At 31.7% G+C, this 19,307-nt stretch overlaps 5 protein-coding genes and 2 long non-coding RNA genes across 17 annotated transcripts; 4 read left to right on the top strand and 3 right to left on the bottom strand.

The window, feature by feature from the left end:
- Nucleotides 1-164: 164 nt before the first annotated feature.
- LOC125385844 lies at nucleotides 165-1,184 on the bottom strand. The gene is made up of 2 exons (XR_007225535.1): nucleotides 1,046-1,184; nucleotides 165-466 (listed from the first exon to the last, which is right to left on the bottom strand). It is a non-coding gene; the product is annotated as an uncharacterized LOC125385844 (long non-coding RNA).
- A 160-nt stretch (nucleotides 1,185-1,344) lies between these two features.
- LOC100651594 (tudor domain-containing protein 3) lies at nucleotides 1,345-5,062 on the top strand. 2 transcript variants are annotated; one of them, XM_003393831.4, is made up of 11 exons: nucleotides 1,345-1,674; nucleotides 1,784-1,868; nucleotides 1,950-2,149; nucleotides 2,247-2,394; nucleotides 2,453-2,686; nucleotides 2,756-2,886; nucleotides 2,964-3,209; nucleotides 3,289-3,934; nucleotides 4,022-4,135; nucleotides 4,216-4,315; nucleotides 4,390-5,062. In XM_003393831.4, exons 1-11 carry the CDS (start codon nucleotides 1,634-1,636, stop codon nucleotides 4,551-4,553), a joined length of 2,109 nt encoding a protein of 702 aa, XP_003393879.1. In that variant the 5' UTR covers nucleotides 1,345-1,633; the 3' UTR covers nucleotides 4,554-5,062. The 2 variants fall into 2 exon arrangements, with proteins under 2 accessions (XP_003393879.1, XP_012175562.1); XM_012320172.3 differs by having other exon boundaries at nucleotides 1,346-1,674; nucleotides 4,387-5,062.
- A 107-nt stretch (nucleotides 5,063-5,169) lies between these two features.
- LOC100651238 (serine/threonine-protein kinase PLK4) lies at nucleotides 5,170-8,683 on the top strand. Of its 4 annotated transcripts, none has more exons than XM_048410042.1 (11): nucleotides 5,170-5,384; nucleotides 5,453-5,548; nucleotides 5,658-5,984; nucleotides 6,074-6,166; nucleotides 6,246-6,527; nucleotides 6,594-7,133; nucleotides 7,206-7,511; nucleotides 7,577-7,640; nucleotides 7,734-7,858; nucleotides 7,925-8,104; nucleotides 8,188-8,683. In XM_048410042.1, exons 1-11 carry the CDS (start codon nucleotides 5,328-5,330, stop codon nucleotides 8,365-8,367), a joined length of 2,250 nt encoding a protein of 749 aa, XP_048265999.1. In that variant the 5' UTR covers nucleotides 5,170-5,327; the 3' UTR covers nucleotides 8,368-8,683. The 4 variants fall into 4 exon arrangements, with proteins under 4 accessions (XP_048265999.1, XP_048265996.1, XP_003393876.3 ...); XM_048410039.1 differs by having other exon boundaries at nucleotides 7,713-7,858; XM_003393828.4 differs by having other exon boundaries at nucleotides 7,577-7,858.
- A 539-nt stretch (nucleotides 8,684-9,222) lies between these two features.
- LOC100651359 (neuronal membrane glycoprotein M6-a) lies at nucleotides 9,223-12,591 on the top strand. 2 transcript variants are annotated; one of them, XM_012320170.3, is made up of 5 exons: nucleotides 9,223-9,640; nucleotides 10,136-10,272; nucleotides 10,358-10,540; nucleotides 10,618-10,768; nucleotides 10,859-12,591. In XM_012320170.3, the coding sequence occupies exons 1-5, from the start codon at nucleotides 9,637-9,639 to the stop codon at nucleotides 11,173-11,175; spliced, it is 792 nt and encodes a 263-aa protein (XP_012175560.1). In that variant the 5' UTR covers nucleotides 9,223-9,636; the 3' UTR covers nucleotides 11,176-12,591. The 2 variants fall into 2 exon arrangements, with proteins under 2 accessions (XP_012175560.1, XP_012175559.1); XM_012320169.3 differs by lacking the exon at nucleotides 9,223-9,640 and adding an exon at nucleotides 9,666-9,991.
- On the bottom strand, nucleotides 12,465-14,429 carry LOC100651477 (N-acetylglucosaminyl-phosphatidylinositol de-N-acetylase). Of its 2 annotated transcripts, none has more exons than XM_003393830.3 (5): nucleotides 13,631-14,417; nucleotides 13,480-13,561; nucleotides 13,169-13,365; nucleotides 12,970-13,100; nucleotides 12,465-12,883 (listed from the first exon to the last, which is right to left on the bottom strand). In XM_003393830.3, the coding sequence occupies exons 1-5, from the start codon at nucleotides 13,941-13,943 to the stop codon at nucleotides 12,743-12,745; spliced, it is 864 nt and encodes a 287-aa protein (XP_003393878.1). In that variant the 5' UTR covers nucleotides 13,944-14,417; the 3' UTR covers nucleotides 12,465-12,742. The 2 variants fall into 2 exon arrangements, with proteins under 2 accessions (XP_003393878.1, XP_048270482.1); XM_048414525.1 differs by having other exon boundaries at nucleotides 12,764-12,883; nucleotides 12,966-13,100; nucleotides 13,631-14,429.
- Nucleotides 14,430-14,576: 147 nt separating this feature from the next.
- On the top strand, nucleotides 14,577-15,771 carry LOC100651117 (mitochondrial fission process protein 1). 3 transcript variants are annotated; one of them, XM_003393827.4, is made up of 4 exons: nucleotides 14,577-14,726; nucleotides 14,807-14,918; nucleotides 15,012-15,139; nucleotides 15,223-15,771. In XM_003393827.4, the coding sequence occupies exons 2-4, from the start codon at nucleotides 14,864-14,866 to the stop codon at nucleotides 15,508-15,510; spliced, it is 471 nt and encodes a 156-aa protein (XP_003393875.2). In that variant the 5' UTR covers nucleotides 14,577-14,726; nucleotides 14,807-14,863; the 3' UTR covers nucleotides 15,511-15,771. The 3 variants fall into 3 exon arrangements, with proteins under 3 accessions (XP_003393875.2, XP_048270484.1, XP_048270483.1); XM_048414527.1 differs by having other exon boundaries at nucleotides 14,598-14,726; nucleotides 14,820-14,918; XM_048414526.1 differs by having other exon boundaries at nucleotides 14,603-14,918.
- LOC125387185 lies at nucleotides 15,545-18,739 on the bottom strand. Of its 3 annotated transcripts, XR_007227748.1 has the most exons (3): nucleotides 17,849-18,710; nucleotides 16,322-16,444; nucleotides 15,545-16,038 (listed from the first exon to the last, which is right to left on the bottom strand). It is a non-coding gene; the product is annotated as an uncharacterized LOC125387185 (long non-coding RNA). The 3 variants fall into 3 exon arrangements; XR_007227749.1 differs by lacking the exon at nucleotides 16,322-16,444 and having other exon boundaries at nucleotides 17,849-18,739; XR_007227747.1 differs by lacking the exon at nucleotides 17,849-18,710 and having other exon boundaries at nucleotides 16,322-17,842.
- Between the last annotated feature and the right edge of the window lie 568 nt (nucleotides 18,740-19,307).

Raw genomic sequence — 19,307 nt, 5'->3', positions numbered from 1 at the left:
CGCCTTTAACGTCTTAATTATTTTTCACTTAGGAGATCTGATCCAGTAATATATAGTTAATTTCTCTCACTTCTATAATATATAAATGTAGAATTAAACGAGTAGTTTTAAATTCATGTATTTTTTAAAGCAATAATTGTATTTTCAATATATCTCGATGAATCTAGGTAAAGAACAATGAAAATGGAACGTTTATTTCTATTCGATAAGCATTTATATAATTCTTATGGGTAATCTATGATAATCATGGAATTGTGTACACTCAGTTCTTGTTGGTGCATTGGTAATATGAGTGGGTCATATTCTTAATCGTGCTTATACCGTTCCGTCATCTCCGAAGTTAGTTCCTGTCTGATCTAATTTCATCGTTTGTTCAAACAAGACTCCACCCGAGTAATAATCATCAGCTCAAATTGATGTCTTTCTTATTCTTCGCCACCATAAGGTCTGTTGGTAGTAGTGATCTCTGTAAAATTTATCGATCGTAATTGATTTATGAATTGTGTGAAACATTTTGCATGGTCTTACTTGAGGTCACACATATTTCGGATCTTATTTTGAATTTTATTTAAACTTACACAATGGTTATAAAAAAAAAATTATAATTCAATAGATTAATAAACAATTTATCAAATTATTTAAAGGTTAATGATATTGTACTGTCTTAGTTAATATTTTTATAAAAACTAATGATGGAATTTTAATTTTCAATATCGCCGATGATCCGTGAAATTTCAAATATGTATTCGAAAAATGTTACATTTATTTTCTCTCAACACTCGATTTTAGAACTTAGCGTGTGCGACGTGTATTCATGACCCATTTTCCGCGCATGTGTTCAAGCATCATTTTCAAATAACGATGCGTTACATTCAATTAGTCTACTTATCTACTTGAACTCATTTACGCGATTTCTTCTAAAATCTGTGTGAGGTTATGTTTCACTATAATTCTGTTTTAAGTATAATTACTTTATAGCTATATATCATTACATAACCTACTACATATTACATTTGGAAAAGATTTTAAATCTACATGTACTTACCTTATAAAAATAACATTACTTAAACAATTTTTAGATAGATATAAAAAGTAATGTTACATTCGTTTATAATCTGTAAATGACATGTAAATAAATGGTCATTTAAGACTTTATACATGTATCAAAAGTTTAAAAATCCAATAAAATGTCATACGAAATGCCAAAAATATCATTTATTGTTAGACAATAATACCTGTAGTAGCATCATGTTCAAATAACGAGCGATGTATCGATACTGAACTATTGCAACACAGTACCGATATATCGATCTTAAAATCACAGTATACTAAATGTTCAAGATGGTGGCGAAGAATTCGAGGTTTAATAGGCGCGGTTCCTTTTGTTCGTTATTTGGACAAGCAAAGTGGTATTATTACATATAATAAACGATTTCGTATATTTATAAAAGTAGCTGATTTCAATATCGGAATTGTTTGTACTTCGACGATTTGTTCTCTATTGGTTTAAACGTCAGCTGACACATGTTTATGTACAAGTCGAATGTACGCATGTAACGTATATAAAATTTCACCTGAGAAAGTCGCCGAATCAAAACGGTCGTTCCATTGAAAAACCTGGCTAGAGAGCGAAATGACGGTGCAAACTATGGAAAAGTTGAAAGATAAGGGGTGGTACGTATAAAAAGTGACGTATTTCGTCGTTTGTGAACGTCGGTGTTTAAAAACACGAATAAATTTTTATAAATTTGAATGTACAGATATATATAAATGTTTGGATTAGGTACATTACAGATCACGGGTACAATGCTGCAAGAGATTCTGAAAGTGTTACTGATATACAAAGAATTATTAAACGATTATTAGATGTAAGAACAACTCCTTATATAACTTTCTCCTAAAAACAAATAATTATTTACATGTTAAAAATTTTTTTATGTATTGTATAGCTTGATTTAAGAGAGATTGGCAGTGGTCAAGGAGATATAGTTCAGGGTAATATTGTATTACAAATACAAAAAGTACGTAATGTAGCTGCTCCTAAAAGCAATGAAGAATCTCGAGCAGCTCCACGCTTGTTAAAATTCTTTTTGACTGATGGTAAAAATAATTTTCAAGCTATAGAAGTTGAACATATTTCATTTTTAAGGTATATAACCATTACTTGATTAATTATATGTATAAATAATAATTGTCTTTTTATAATTTATGTGAGAAAATTGGTATGATAAATTTAATTATTGCAGTTTAAATACACCTCCTGGTACAAAGATACTAATTGGTTGTGGGAATGTAGCAATGTCCCATGGAATTATTTTGCTAAGGCCATCGAACATAGCACAAGTACTTGGGGGAAAAGTAACAAATCTTGTAGAAAAATGGGAACTGAACAAAGTATGTTGTATCATTCAATTCTAATATACATGAAACTAAGAAATATATTTTGTAACAGAAATTAGCACTACATACAAGAATGAGATCTACAGAAGAAGGTGGTCCACCACCATGGATACCATTTGGGAAAAAAATTATAAAAGTTTCTGAACATGACAAAAACTTTAAAGCTTTAGCAGAAAAAGAAAAGTCTAGTAAAGAAAATACAGAGTTTGAAGCTCAACGTAAAGATGCTATAGCAGAAGCTGCTAAACAAGGCAGCAAGAAAATTTTTGGTGGAGGAAATAAGCAGGTAATTTCTATGAAATATCCATAATATAAATATTTAAAACAATTTTACTCTCGTGTAATTGTTTTATAGCTTCTAGATCACAGTGTACAAAGAATCATAGATCAAGGCTTTTCTATAGAACAAGCAGAATATGCCTTAAAAGTTAATCGTAATAACGTTGATAAAGCTTTGAAAAGTTTGCAAAAGACAGATAAACACAAGTATATCTATTTTCTTTTATTTTAAAATATTAGTTTTTATGACTTACTGACTATCAATCCTGTTTCAATTATTTTAGTACGTTTAAAGAGCCACGAGAATCGCGTGAACCACGAAATAAACGATTCGATAAAAAGGTAGAAGAAGGTAAACCAAGTAGTGGAAAAATATCTCTTTTTGATTTTCTGGAAGATAAATTACCTTTACAATCCGAATCTACGGAACCAACCAATCCACCTCAGAATAGTTATACTCAACATACGGAAAACAATTATGACAAAATTGAACTTAAAAGTAATGAATCACAAAGTGGAAAGGGTGGAAGGTATGCTTTATCATGGGTAAAATTTGTACAATAGTGTAAATTATAAGCATATTCGTTAATAAAGGTCTTCTTTATGTAGATCTCAAAAAGGAAGTCGTGAGTATCAAGTTCCTCCAAGACATTTAGAGGAAAGTAAGGGTAGCAAAAAATCAAACTTTAATAGTTCTACTACTCAATATTTGCAATATAACGGTGGAAATCATTCTCAACAAAATAAACCACCAAGGTTTCAACGAAATCAGGATAATCATAATTATTCTCAACAAGATAATTTACATAAAACGTATCAGAAACCTCAGTTAAATGATTCTCGAAATTCTAATGTACAAATACGTACAGATGGGGCAAACGTTATGAATAGTAATAATTATTATAAAGCTCCGCAAGACCAACAAGGCAAACATTTTGGAGCAGGCAGGAGTTATAATCACTATGAGACCGATACCAGGAATAAACAATCTTATGATTCTTATGCCAGACATAATCGAGCACAAGAAGATGGAACACATAGAGCTTATCCTGCAAATACAACTGATAAAAATTACAAAAACCAACTGAATAGATTTCAACCAAATGAGACTTCTGGTGGCAAGGGGATTGTAGAATCCAATAGCCAAAGGAGACAAAGCCAATACAATCAAAATACCAATGTTCCTTCTGTTGGAAGTACCTGGGTTTGGCGCGTAGGTGATAAATGTCTTGCTAAATACTGGGAAGATAATAGGGTAAGATAATATAATTATTTGTACATTAAAAGCTTATACTACTAGTAGTACTTACATTTAATTTCATTTAATGTTTTCAAAATATAGTATTATAACGCAAAAGTAACTGGGGTATCAGATAGGACATGTGTTGTTCAATTCAAAGGGTTTGAAAATTATGAAGAAGTGCTTCAAGTGGATTGCTTACCTATAACAGATGATGTATGCAAAACATACGTAATACTTAAACATGTGTTTTCAATACCGTATATAAATAACAAATGTTTTGTATTTATTTGTAGAATCAAACTATTCAAGATTATGTTATGGATCAAAAACAATCAGATCAAAGATTCAGTAATAGGCAGCTGCGATACGACCAAGCTCAAAATCACATAACTGGTAAATTTATAATTTGTTTACGATGATTATTTATATTTAAGGTACATAAAGGTATATAAAAGTTTCTATAGCAGGTATGGAATTTCGAAGAGGTGGAAGTGGTGTTGTTCCTGCAAGTAAAGCTGCTTATAACAAAAAACGTAATCAGCAAAGAAGCACGCAGCCCATTTATCAACCACCGGCGCAACGATGTCAGAATTCTATGCCTATGAATACTCAAAATAATTCTTTACTTTAATGTATTGACAGTCTTTTTTTTCGTAAAAGTACTAAACATCGCTGAATTATTCATTGTAGTTATATTATTTTTAAAGACTGACCTCACGAAGAAGAATAGTCCATACTTGTCATGTATGGTAGTTTAAATCATAGGTCAATCAATTAAAACGCGATGTAAACGACTCCTGTGCCACAAATAATTCATAAATGAAAGATGTAATAAGTGTACAATTATAGTATGAATTATTTCCTTACACAGTGAAAGTGAAACTAATAATTAAAAATGTAAATCTAAGGTATTTATTATAAGAACTAAACATCAAAATATTTATATTGTAGAATAATCATATGATAATATCAAAAGATTGTGCAGCATTTCAATATTTCGTCCAATTTCGCTAAAACACTAATACAATTCGCATAATGTAAAAATTGTGCTGTATATTATTTGTAATTAATTTGTAATTATAGTTATTTAGAATGAATTACAGTTACGGAAATTGAAAACACGTTTAAATTCACAACAAATTTGAATATTTTTATTACTGACCTACCTTTAGTTCATTATAAATTAATCATTTTATGAACATTTCGAATAATAATTAAGATGTTCTTAGAGCGCCATCTACCGAGCTCAAAGCCATATAAAATTTACATATGGCGAACGCGCCATGTCATTTCTATTTACTAATTTATTGATATATTTACTAAATACATTTAATTTCGAAGAAATTGTATGTAAAAGAAAACTATCATATAGTGATTGTGGTGATTGAAGCAATTATATGGTTTTATGACTCGAAGGCCGGTAATGCCATCGCTATCGGGGGTTTTTGGTGAACAAATAGAGGTTAGCTTTTTGAATTTATCCGCTTACATGTTTTATTGTAACGTCTAATTAGTAATTTCTGATCGTAGGACTACGAAGTATTAAACTTACTTGGGAAAGGGGGTTTTGCTAGTGTATATAGAGCAAAATGTTTGCGCAGTGGTATAGAAGTCGCAATAAAAATGGTAACTTAAATAATCCTTTAAATTAAATATACGTACAGATATCAATTTACATGTATTTAAAACAATTATTGTAAACAAACATTTAAATAGTTATTGTAAATAATTTTAGATCGACAAAAAATTGATGCAAGCTGCTGGGATGGTGGATAGAGTGGGTCAAGAAATAGCAATTCATTCGAAATTAAAGAACCCAGCTATTCTTGAACTGTACACAGTTTTCCAAGATGCTAATTATGTTTATTTGGTATTAGAATTGTGTCATAATGGAGAACTTCAACGTTATCTTAAAATGCAAGGCTCTCGTGCATTGTCTGAAGCACAAGCTGGTCATATAATTAGTCAAGTAGTGCAAGGATTATTATATTTACACTCATACCAGATACTTCACAGAGATATGTCTTTGTCGAATTTGCTTCTGACTAAGGACATGCAAGTGGTAAAAAAACCTATTTAGTAAAATTATATGATCTTTGAATGTAATAATTAAACTGGATGCATTAAAAGTAGTTTAATCTTAATTTATAGAAAATAGCAGATTTTGGTCTAGCTACCCAATTAACAAGGCCTGATGAGAAACACTTGACCATGTGTGGTACTCCTAATTATATATCACCTGAGGTCTGTCAAATAATTTGTAATTATATGTAAGGAATATAGAATAATTAGAATATAATACTAATTGCTTATCTTATTATAGATAGCAACAAGGTCATCACATGGTTTGGAAGCAGATGTATGGAGTTTAGGATGCATGCTATATACTCTATTAGTTGGCAAACCTCCATTTGATACAGATGCTGTTAAAAGCACTTTAACACGTGTGGTGATGGCTGATTATATCATGCCAGCTCATTTATCAGATAATGCTAAAGACCTAATAGATAAGTTATTAAAAAAAAATCCAAAAGATAGAATCCGCTTGCGTGATATTCCGAAACATCCGTTTATCACTAATATAAAAAAAAATAAATTATACAACGTAAGTAATAAATAAAAAAATCGTGTAAAAAATCAATCAGCTTATTATAGATATTTGTATTAATAGGAAAAGAATAATATGAACAAAGGATTATTGGGAGATGGTATCGTTGATTCAGGGGTTGGAAGAACATTGTCTTCATATGGAAAGCCAAGAATGCGTTGTAGGTCGGAAGAGAGAATATCATCAACGCCCATTATGTCTAGTGCCCTTGGACCTATGTTTAGCGCGAAAAGTGATCCTTCATCTGAGCCTGTTGTAAGAATGCATTCACAAAGAACAAATGGTATAAATTATCGCGCTAAAGAATATCCCGTATTAACTGGAATACCATTAGTACCACAAAGTAAAGTTTTCTCACAATGTGAGCTCTATACCAGTTCCAATGGATATCAAGAAATTGACAAACACAAGTATGATAAACATAGGAAGAAAGAAAAAGCTGAAAACTGTTCTGAAAGTACAGAAAATGGTGGAAAATTATCAGTCTCACCTTTGTCATCTAAAAGATTGCAACCTGTGAGACATAAGACAAAAACTGCAATTCTTACTATTCTAGATAATGGCGAAGTTTGCGTCGAGTTTATTAAACGTAGAAATGGCATGGTATGTATTAAAAAATTAATGTTTAAATAAATTTTTCACGTGAATATATATATAATTGTCTTTCTGTTGTAGGAAAAAATAAGTGAAGTGTGTCGAATATCGAGTGATGGTTTAAGAATTATTCTCTACAAACCAACATCATTAACGAATATTGGTAATTTACCACTCCCTTTACCGACTCGTGGGGCAGATAGCATTTATTCATACGAAAATTTACCTGCTCATCATCATAAAAAGTACATATATGCTTCTCGTTTCATAAAACTTGTAAAAGCAAAAACTCCGAAATTAACGATGTACACTGAACGATCAAAATGTCAATTTATGGAAAATGGACCACATCCAAATTGTGAAATTCACTTTTATGATGGCGTAAAGGTATAAAAATAAATATCATAAATTGTAGGTAAATATTGAAGACATTAAGATTTTTATCGTTATAGATTGAACGTGTTGATGGTATTGTAAAAATAATGGAAAGGAGTGACGGTTCCACTTATGTCGAGGGTGAATTTCCATCCCATTTAGATACATATTATGAACATTATTCAGAATGTTATCAGCGTTGTTTGTTGATAGAGTCTACTTTAACATCTTTAGAAACAGCTACAGGATATTCCTGCTTTCCTATTCTTATTGGACGTAAGCCTAATGCGGCTTTAAGTGATTCTCCTTGTTTACGAGGAAAAGAGAATGTTTCACAAGCAACGAACAATGCACCCGTCGTAAGTAACAAAATACGTATAATTTTTTTAATAAAATATGATATACATAATTTATTAATATTGTAGATGCCGTCTTTTGATGCTAGTTCTGTTATTTCGACGGTAGCATCGCGGTCACGAAAAATGAATTCTATACGAAATATTGGTAATAGTTTTTGTAAAGTATCAATTCCAGGTATAGGTACTGCGACAAAATTATCTTCTGGAGATATTCATGTTGATTACAGAGATGGTTCTACTTTAACTGTAAGTATATTTATAAATTACATTAATAATATTAGAATCAGTAAAATGAGATAACATAATTTGATCAAATTTATTATTTTAAGGTAAGTCCTCAGAGCAATGGCAATGATATAATCTATAAAGGTAATAATGGTATGGTTATAAAATATAATCAGAATTATCAACAAAACGTGGAAGTACCACATATTGTTAAAGAAAAATTATGCCACCTACCTGGAGTTATTAAATACTTTGCTCAACCGAAGAGTAAGAACATCCGGTAGTTTTTAGCTATACATTTAGATATAAATTGTTTTGTATAAAATATAGAGGGTGGGCCAAATAAAATATTCTAAGCTATTTCTACCCAAATTAGTGCAGACACCGACTTTTTTTTTAAACTATTACATATCTATGCAACAAATTCTTCTCGGGCGACTACTGGAAGAACGAACGAAATAATATTTGCCATTTGGGACAGGCAAATAAGATATACATAGTCTAAAAAATAGTGACGAAGAATACTTTTGTGATTTAAAATTTATAGAAAATTTTATTAATATATGATAATATTAATATAACTTTCTATTTTTAAAAATAGGAGGAGCTCCTCTTTGTTCCCTCAACAAATTACTCCTTAGCTTTCCTATCCCATTTAATTAAAAAAAAAGTGGAGCCTTGTTTGCATTTATTTCAGAGAAAATAACTTGGAATACCTTATTTAACTCGCTCTTCGAAAAGTAATTTTCTTATAATAAGAGCAAAATTATATTTTTTATATTTACATAGCATATATACAATATCTTTTAAGTAGTTGATTTTTTAAATATAAGAAAGTAGATACATCTTAATTTTTTTTCTATATTTATAAACCTATATCAGAATTTTATTACTATTAATAAAAATATTATTATTATTAATAAGATTCTATAATAAAAGATTTAATATCTTTTATTTTATCATATACAAAATATAAAATCAAATGTAATTTTCAATCAAATTTAAAATAAAGGTATTCAAGTCAATAAAAACTACAGCTATAATTCAATATTAGAATAATAGTTGATTGTTGTAAAAAGGAACAGTTTGATTTACTACGTGCCCTACAATCTATAATCGAGAGGACAACGATCCCATTCACTTTTCCTTTTGTCGCCATATTGGTTTGTTTTAAAGGCTTATTCAAAAACAAATGATATTCTCAAAAAATACATATATTTTACTTAAAATGCAATAATTATTACACAATATTAACATATCCTGATTTATTCTGTTAAACGAGACGAATAAAATAGAAGAAAATATTTTCGAAATATTCTAAGGGCCAATTAACAATAGTAGTCTGTCAGAACCCGTAGAATATCTATTAACAAATGGTGTAATGTGCGGATGTGTAATTACGAGAAACGTGTGGGATGTTGCTCACTAATACAGTAGAATGACATCCAATTACGACATTAATTGAGAGAATTCTAGCATTGTAGTCTCAGAATCTACAACGGGCAGTACCCACCTAAAACGAACTTAACCTTGAACAACATTAAAATCGAAAGATGGGTAAGCAACAAATTTACAACAATTGTTTATTTATGTACGATAGTGATAAAAGATCTTCTTCCTCGAATAGAAACCTTTCCTAGTAACGATCCAATATCGCGGGTAATCGTACGATATGCATGATAATCTTATCTGTCATACATATATGTGGAAACATTACTCATTCATCGTTCAATCATCGCTTCACACTTCATTCAAACGAATGTTAGAGTCATTTATGATTAAAGATGAGGAACGATCAAGGTGCAAGTGATAGTTTACCGTTACGTAGACGGTTTGATAGTAACATTAGTATAGATAGATTTTCCGAAAAAAGTCTTCATATGCTTGATTATGAAGATCGATCTTGTAGTAAGTTCTTTATAATATAAACTTACGTATATGTTAGTATACAAACTTTGGAAGTCAGTAATAATCTATTTTATAACTTTTGAGACAATATCATTAATTTATATATACTAAATCATTAATAAATTATCTTTTTAACGTCTGTAGGGAGTTTGTGCAATGATTGTATGGCCAGAGTACCATATGCAACTCTTATTGCAACAATAATGTGTTGCTTAGGAGTTGGTATATTCTGTGGTACAATGTATAGAGGTGTTACATTGGGCTCTTTAATGATGGATCAGGTAAGTTGTCACTATGATCCTATTATAATGTTTTTTTTATATACATTATACATTTAATGTGTTTGTTTATAATTGTGTATTTAAGGTATTTCATTTAAGACTTGGATGGTTAGAGCCTGTTCAATTGACTTTTGCAACACTTGGTGCTAGTATGGCAGCTTTAGGTTTTATGATATTATGTGTTGGTTGCCTTGCAACTGGAGCTACAAGACATAAAGTATATAGAGCCTGGAGGTCCAGAGTTGGTGGACGTATCTCATGTGCTGTTGTATGTAACTTTAATGTTATTAGTTATAATATCACAGTATGAAGCAGCATAAATAGAATATTCTTTACATTTTTTAGTTCATGACAATTACTTATATATTACAATTAGGATGGCTCCTAATATTTGCATTTTTGGTTATAATTGCTTGGATTTTTACTATATTCTGGGGTTTATGCAGTAATCCTCGTGTCCAGTCTCTTGATCAATGCATTGATTTCACTCAATTTAGTAAGTATAATTCATTTTTTTTAAAAATGCATTTATTAATTAATTAATTACTATGGGTAGATAAAATTTCATATATTATATTTCTTGAAGGTTTTATATTTCCAAATAATACAAGAGTAGAGGATATGAAAGTATGTGGACCACAAGAAGTGAAATTATTTTGTAAAGATTTTGTTGAAAAAGCAGAGATCATGTTTATTCTAGCAACAGTAGCTGCCATGTTGGTTGTATTAAGTCTCATACATTATTTAATGTGTTTATCTGCTAACTATGCACATATTAGAGATCATGAGAAGTTTCAAGAATTACAAGAACTTCAATACCTGCAAGATCCAGGAGATCCAGATTCTCCTCAACCCGGTATGGGAACTTTGAGCTCTCACCATCGTGTCAAGGATAGATTCTAGGATACGGCCCGCGAGATCTTCGCGATGAACCCCCTATAACTTCAACATTCTTGTTTACGAAACATTGAAGACATCTACTCTACAAGAATTAATGATGAATTTGATGTTATTCTTCTCTATGTACCTAAATTCAGTATTCTACTAATTGATTAATGTTGTAGTAGTTTACTGATCGAGGATCTTGCGGGAACACTTTATGCCGTCCATTTTATGCGACTGTCTTGTAAGCATTTATTTTGTTTTAAAGGTATGAATTCGTTAAGTGATATTTTAAGATAAATAAGATTTTATCTTTCATAATATTAACTCCTTCGATTATTTGTTGAACTTCTATGTATGCAGTATAAGACATACGAGAACATTCCATATTTCGTACATATCTGTTGATAAAGTATAGTTTATTTTGAGCAAAACTGTATATACGTGCGTATCGCGAGATACGAGTAATATAAGTGCACAGAGAGTATTCTTTCTAAACTATTTGCTATACAAAGATATGCTTATATATACTTATAATTCGTACTCACAAATTTCTACTATGCATTAATATATTGTTTCATATTACAAGTCTATTTAATATTATCTTTATATTATGTAAGACTATAAATGCAGACTGCATCATTACGTTCTATTTGATGTCATTCTAATGGAGATTTTTTTTACATAAAAGGTGCAGCTTTTTTGTACCTCTTTAGGATAAAATAAGAAAATTACTGATATGATGTATTACTAGTGAAGTATTTTAATTATGTTGGAGGAAAGAGCCAAATAATTATATTTTAAATTTTCTACTTATATTTAGTAAATGATAAAAATACTTAAAAGATCTATAATTTAATAATTATGATTTCTTCCAGCATGCATAGTTCAATTTTATGTCACAGATCTATTGCTATTTTATAAAAGATCAAATTATACTGTAAAAAATGTTAAATGTTAAAAAGACAATATGAAGATAATTCTAATCATACTTCATGCACAAATCTTAACTGTGCCAAATCTAATACGATTTAAATTATGAGAAATTATCACGTATATTGTACGTTATCGTTAAGAGACAGATTTTAAAAATGGATATATCTAAAATCTAGAATAGCAAGTAACTTGCAATAATTTCGTACTTGCTCAAATTCTTTAATATCAATTCAAAGTTCTGTTGGATGCACAATACGTTGAAAACAAATTCTGTATATTACATATATGTAATAAGAACATATCAAACTGAGGATTATACTTTATCTACACAAATTTGCAATAGAATAATGAAATAAGTAAAAGTAATGCACAAATTACATATAATAAAAAATGTGTTTATTGTTTTTCTTGGAATACATTTTTATTTCTTGAGATACATTCTTATTTCTAAACAATTGTATATTTCTGTAAGACCGAATAAAAAAATACTTTCTACTTAAACTGTATTTGCATCAGTGTTTACAAACATTTCTGAAGTTTCTTTGAGAATGGTATAATGTCTTTATTATATGTACATTATTAGATAAATTTAATTCTTCAATATGTACAATTAATTACAATTTGTACAATAGTATAAATTAATGTACATAGATTATTCATCATCAAACTGGAGATCCAATTCCAAATCAAGAGCACACACTTCTTGTAAGGTATTAATGAATGTATACCGCGAAAATATCATGTACAATTTTCGAAACCAAACATATTGTGACTCGTGTGCAGCCATAGCTTTCTGTAAAGGTAATTCCTTTATGTTAGCAACTATGATAGAAATGAGAGTTTTGCTAGAAATCATATATATGTTAACTGCACACTTACTTTTATGTTATTTTTTTGATCATATGTTAATAAATACCAATATGAAGCAGATAACAAACTAATTGGCAAATCTAAAAGTTGTACATACTTTCTAATTATATTCACAGATTCTAAAATATATAGTTTACAATCTGAAAAGAGATTCAATTATTTAAAATGTTTTAAATGTCAATTTAATACACCAATAAATAATACTAACAATGTGGTACTTTTTTTTCTATGCATAACGCAGCTATGGCATAGTATAAAGAAATATGATTCTTATGTTTGCTTATCCCATGTTTATCAAATGTTACAACTGCATTGATTTTATAAATCTCTATATGTTGCAAGATACATTCTGCCACTATCTCTGTTGGCCATTGTACATTTCGATCATCAGGTAACTCTGTATTCCTATACATGTATTTATTGAACTAAGATAGAAGATTAAAAAGGTAATATTGAACTGTATTCAAATAATTACCAAGAAGTTATTTTGTAAATTAGATAGATGAAACAATTTCTTACATCACTATAGTTACATTATCTTCTGGAATTCCTAATAGTTTTGCACATTTCCATAATTCTTCTTTCCTCTTCTTATCTCCACCTAAAATGATATGTAGAGATTTTTTAACATCCAGAATATAATAAATTCATGTGGGATTAATAAACGTACCATTGCTAAGACAGAGGAGGTAAATCTTACTATCCTTTGATCTTGTAACCCAGTACACCAGTGGACCAAAAAACATGACCTCATCATCAGGATGAGCTGTAACTAACAGTATTCTGGCAGGTGGACCCGGAAGCTGCCACGCTGTGTGGTTAACTCTCTTCAAGATTGAATAAAGAGAAATACAAACGCAAAGATACGCAGTAACAGCTATTAGCAACTGCCATGAAATTTCATTGATGTAAAACCACCACCAACAAATTATTTCATTAATTTGTATACTAAGATATTCTCTAATTAAATTGAGATCTACCATGTTGAATGGTGATATATGAGCTATTTTCACTTACGAATATTACGGTCCTGTCATATTTCTGGAAGAGCAAACTATTCCGTTAGAATTAGAGACAACATTTCTTTTGTTTAAAGGACTTTGCAAGGTTATGTTATACGAGATAATAGGATTGAGCGCCATACTTGAGTACGTTAATACAAATTCACTATTGTAATGCTTATATACTCTGTTCCTGAGACTATTATTATTTGTTAAATTATTTTCTTTTATAAATAAAAAATCTAGATATTCCTTAGTACTTATTCAAATTACTTTTACTAACGTTCAATTATGTGATTAATGTGTAGGAATTTTGATATAATTATTTCAAGTTTTAGTTATTTTATATATCGTTAATTGTTGTCTTTCATAAAATTAAAAATTCACTCAACAATGAAGTCTATGGCAATATTGATTACGTTCTATAAGGATTCATGTAGTATTTGAAATAGAACATTACTAGAAGTTTAATTTTTAAATCGTTTTCTAATTTATAAATTTATTTCTTTCTTACAATTGTACGTACAAATCAAATTGTATTTGTTCGTTAAACTTTGTCTTCACATTATTTTGAATCCTTTACTACGGGTAAATTGTTGATATTACAACAGAGTTACCAAGAAGTAAAAGTCTCTAGATTTAAAATTTTGACTATAGATCTCTCGAATCTTTTTAGAAGACAATAATCTTTTATCATGTATTCTGTAATTGTATGAAAATAATTATTTACTTCAAGTAATTTCACAGAAGCGCGCCTAATTATTTGTAAGTTATGCAATTTATATTTTGGAAAAAATCGATACTACGCCAATGAGCGTCATTTATTATATCGAGTAACTTTACAGTGCATGAATTTAGGTTATGTTTAGTAATCTGAAAATTTGATAAACAAAATTTTTACCATGGACATAAAAAAAGAAGTGGATTTATACCGTGATACACCTATCAGATATTTGGGTAATGAAAGATTATTGTAGTCGCTCTTTTAAACAGTTTCTTATTATTTTCATTCATTAACATTATGAATGACATTTTTCAATCCCTTTTCAGGATATGCAAATGAAATTGGAGAAGCTTTTAGATCTATAGTTCCAAATTCAATCGTATGGCTCAGTTACGCTGTAGCCAGTGGCTACGTTCTTGCAGACACAATTAACAATGGCTTTAAAGCTTATCAAGTGAGCAATTCATAAGAAAAATATTATTTAAACATACTATACATATTAATAAGACTACTATAAATATAAATTGTACGTTTCAGGATAATGTAACTCCAAAAGCAACAAAAAATACTGTACTTTCCATGACAGACACTTTATTGTGGCAGTCATTTGCATCTGTAGTCGTGCCTGGTTTGACGATTAACAGAGTTTGCGCTGCTGTTCAATTTGTACAAAAAAGAAGTAATAATGTGTTCTTAAAAAGCAAATGGATTCCAACCATTATAGGTTTAGCATCCATACCTTTCATAATACGTCCTATAGATAATATAGTAGAAGAAACAATGAATGTAACATACAGAAGGTGGATAGGATACTACCCAAAATGACCATTAATTAATAATATATGATTATTCAGAGCTGTTCGAGAATAGATCTTAGATTTATTCGGTTTTCGAATGAAACGAAAACATTTCCGCTTATACATTACTCTAGCATAAAAATGCTAATATAATATTACTGAAAGTTATCTATTTTATTATACTATACACGTTGAATTTTGTATTGCATTACACAATATCTTGGAACATGTATTCTAAAACAAATCCAAATGCTTTGTTAAAAACAAAAAATAAAACTCGTTATTGTTATTTTTGTTTTTCTCTCGTTTCATTTTTGTGTATGCCAATTTGATCAACAATTGTTTTTTTTCTACTAATATCTACAACAAGAATAACAAATGAGCATATAAATATTATAATTTTCTAATATTGCGCTGATACATCGAACTTTTTTTATTAATCATCTATTACTTACGTTATTTACGTCGGTATCTATCACTTCAAACTAGAGCGCGCAAAGTAGAATTGTCCAATATATAGTCAGACGCACTGAACATGCTTATCAAGCTCAAAAGTCTAAATCGAACGCAACAAGTAACACATATTATTACATTATATTGTTTATTTTCAAACAACTGTACCTTACATAATAGAAAATATGTTTCATAATGGAAAAATAAAACTCGTCGAAAGAAAGAACGACTATTTAAAAGATATTACGTAAATATTTCTTCTCCTTCTTCTATCACCCTCGTAGTTTTTATATTTTTATTTGAAATATCAGTTCATAATTTTCTCTCGTTCGATCGCGAGAGTTAAATAAACGATGGAGATTCGTTGAAAAATCAATAATAATTACCGTAGACGGAAAATCGTAACTCATAGGCCACGTTCATTTTCCCATTTATCGTCTTGTCGGGTCAAACGAGCTAGCCGCAGAACAATGGCTCGACATTGCATAGGAACGAATAGCCTGTCATACCTGTGACATATATTTTTTCGTCACAGGTACAATCACTACGTCAACCGACAAGAAAAACTAATCGTATTTCTTTGTTCGCGGAACTGGCTTCGCGATTTTGCAAGACGAACTACGCGCCAAATACGGATAGAACGTTTTATTCTTACTACGTATCCACGATTTCAAGTACGATACACATCGTGATGTGTACGAATCGGGAAGGGATTCATTTTTATTCGACTATCACTAGACTGTGGTTTTTTAAGAATTTATGGGGAATTTGAAGGTGCAAAATACACAAATTGCGTATAACGTAAAAAAATATATAAAATATAAAAATATATGGTACTCGTTATCAATATCAAGGAAACTAAACAATTGCCTAGCTAAATTCCATTTTTTAATTATACGAATTTCCATAAATATGCGCAGCCTAATTATCATATCTTTCGTATGTTTTCCATTTGTTTTCCTTTTCCTGTGTACGGAACACGAGCGCATACGGGACTACAGTGAATTTCTCATTTTCGTAAAATTAACTATCCTTCCATTCGATCTACTAAAACGCCTTGTAGACAAAGTACTTGGAGGTTAAGTAGAATCTGATTTGGGAAGAGGCATCAATTTCTCGCTAATTAATTCTCATACAGTTATTACGTATTATAACATTTTACTGCCTCTTAAAGGTTGGCGCAATACGATTTACTGCTGGTCGAGTTGCGGATAAAATGTGCAAAAAAATCCAACGCCCGGGGATTCTCGCGATTATGAAATTCCGTATATATGTCTTCGTCGTAAGATTTACAGCACGATAATAACAGGATGCACAAAAACGGAAGCATTATAATTCCGATGTTAAAATACGATCGACGGTTGATAATCGGACAAATCACACGATTAGGAGGTAGTGCATTGTGCAAATTAATAAAAGTCGACGATGAAATAAAAAAGATGCGTTAATAACGTTTTTTCAAATCGTTAAAACGATCGAATCGTTGACAACTTTACTCGTGTAACTACTTGCGACGAAACATTTCCTTTTAAACGAACAATTATAAAACTGTATAAAAGAACATATGAATTAGTCAAAAGCCACAAGTTGATCAACTTCATTTTTTGAAGATTTCTTAATTTCAGTATCGGAATACATGGCTAGCTTTTTTAAATCAATTTTTTAGATACCAAACAATTAACCTCGACAGAATACGTCTGCTATGTAATTGGTATATACGTAGATTCAAATAATTGTTTCATTCTAACTGAATCAATTTCGAAGCTTCGATGTATCGTTTCGATTGAAAATTGTTCGGTAGATGGGTATGCAAGACTAAAGAAAATAAAGGAAATTCGATTTTACGAGACATTTTCGAAAGAATATAATTGTCCGTAGAAGGAAGATAAAATAGGACGGAGGACTATACTTACACAGGCGCTGGGTTACGAATCGACACATTCATGGGTCGGTCGATTTTTCACGGGACCCTATAATAATCTTGACAGCTTTTCAGTAGTCTATGGTCGACCCTCGTAATAAGGTTAACCAGTCCACCGTGATATAATTTATAGAGGCCACTTGTTTACGGCTAATTATGGCGGCACGCGGGCGACGAGTACGTTCTTTTTTTCTCGTATGTCGTATGTCACGCGTTTCCGACAGCCGACAGTGTCTCGAGTTCGATGAAATTTAAGAACGCATCGACGTAAACGTACAACCGAAGTCTGTTATCACGATCAGCGAATATATAGAGAAGCATAAACCGTGAAACCTAAATTCTTCGCACTGTTCTTCGTTACAACAAACGGAAGCGTCTATCAAACACGACGAAAATTACGCGTGGACTCTGTTCGAGTGGCAGCCGAACGCTATAAACAATGCTAATCGACCAGTGAGCCCAACATATTTCTCCGGTGCAAGATCGACGGAAGATAACTCGTAACCGAGAGAAAAGCAAAAGTCCACCGGTATCGATCCTTTAAAACCATCGAACAATAGCTCGAAGAGGTCCTTAATCGATAGAAAGCAACGCATTGCCTCGGTACACGCCTCCGTCACAAAACGAGCCTCGCGATAAGGTTATGTCTCGTGAGTCGAACAGAGGGCGCGTACACACATGCATACGGACAGGTATGTGTGCTATCGGCGCGAATAACGGAGCGAGGAGGAAAGAAGATCCGAGGAACGTTCGCGGGAAGGAAAGCGACGGTTTAACAGGAAAAATAAAAAAAGAAGGAAAGATGCCGTGGCCTGAGAGGAGGATCAGGTAAAGACGAAGAAGCGAGAGAAGGAAGTAAAGGAGAAAGGGAGAAGGGTAAAGAGAGAGAGAAAAGTAGACTGGCGAGGGGGAGTAGGAGCGGCGGAAGGGGGGGGGGACAGAGGGATACGTATTTCGCGGGCTCGAGTGGTAAAGATTCTCTGAAACCTGTGGCATTTCGCGAGGTACTCTTCTCTTCGGTATACGCCGAAGGGGGATCGATAGCGCGTCAGAGACGAGGAGAATCAGGCGGCAGGCTATTTCGAGCAACAACACGGCGGCAGAAGCAGCAGAAGCAGTAGCAACGACAGAAGCGTCCCGTCCGCCGCCAGAGATCCGCAGCCATTCCACGGCCATGTCTGACGGCGCACGGGGTTGGCTACGCCCGAGCGGGGTCTAGCCAGCCAATCGGAACGGGGCGCGAAAGGTCCCGCGCCGTGGTCGTGTCCAATGGGCGTAGCCCGTTCCAGCTAGGCGCGCGACGTCTTGTCCAAGTAGAGGGGGGCCCTCGCGGTTGTCACAGGTGCAGCCAGTTGGCTGGCGAACTCGAGGCGAGCGTGCTCGAGGATCGTCGCGTTTCACGTTTCGCGTCGTCGATCAAAGCGCAACCGTTTGTCCGGTAATCGTTCCTT

Source organism: Bombus terrestris, chromosome 2 (genome assembly GCF_910591885.1).
Source record: "Bombus terrestris chromosome 2, iyBomTerr1.2, whole genome shotgun sequence".
NCBI classification, from domain to species: Eukaryota; Metazoa; Arthropoda; class Insecta; order Hymenoptera; family Apidae; genus Bombus; species Bombus terrestris.
The sequence above is the reverse complement of the archived record's forward strand: the minus strand, read 5'-3'. Positions and strand labels throughout refer to the sequence as shown.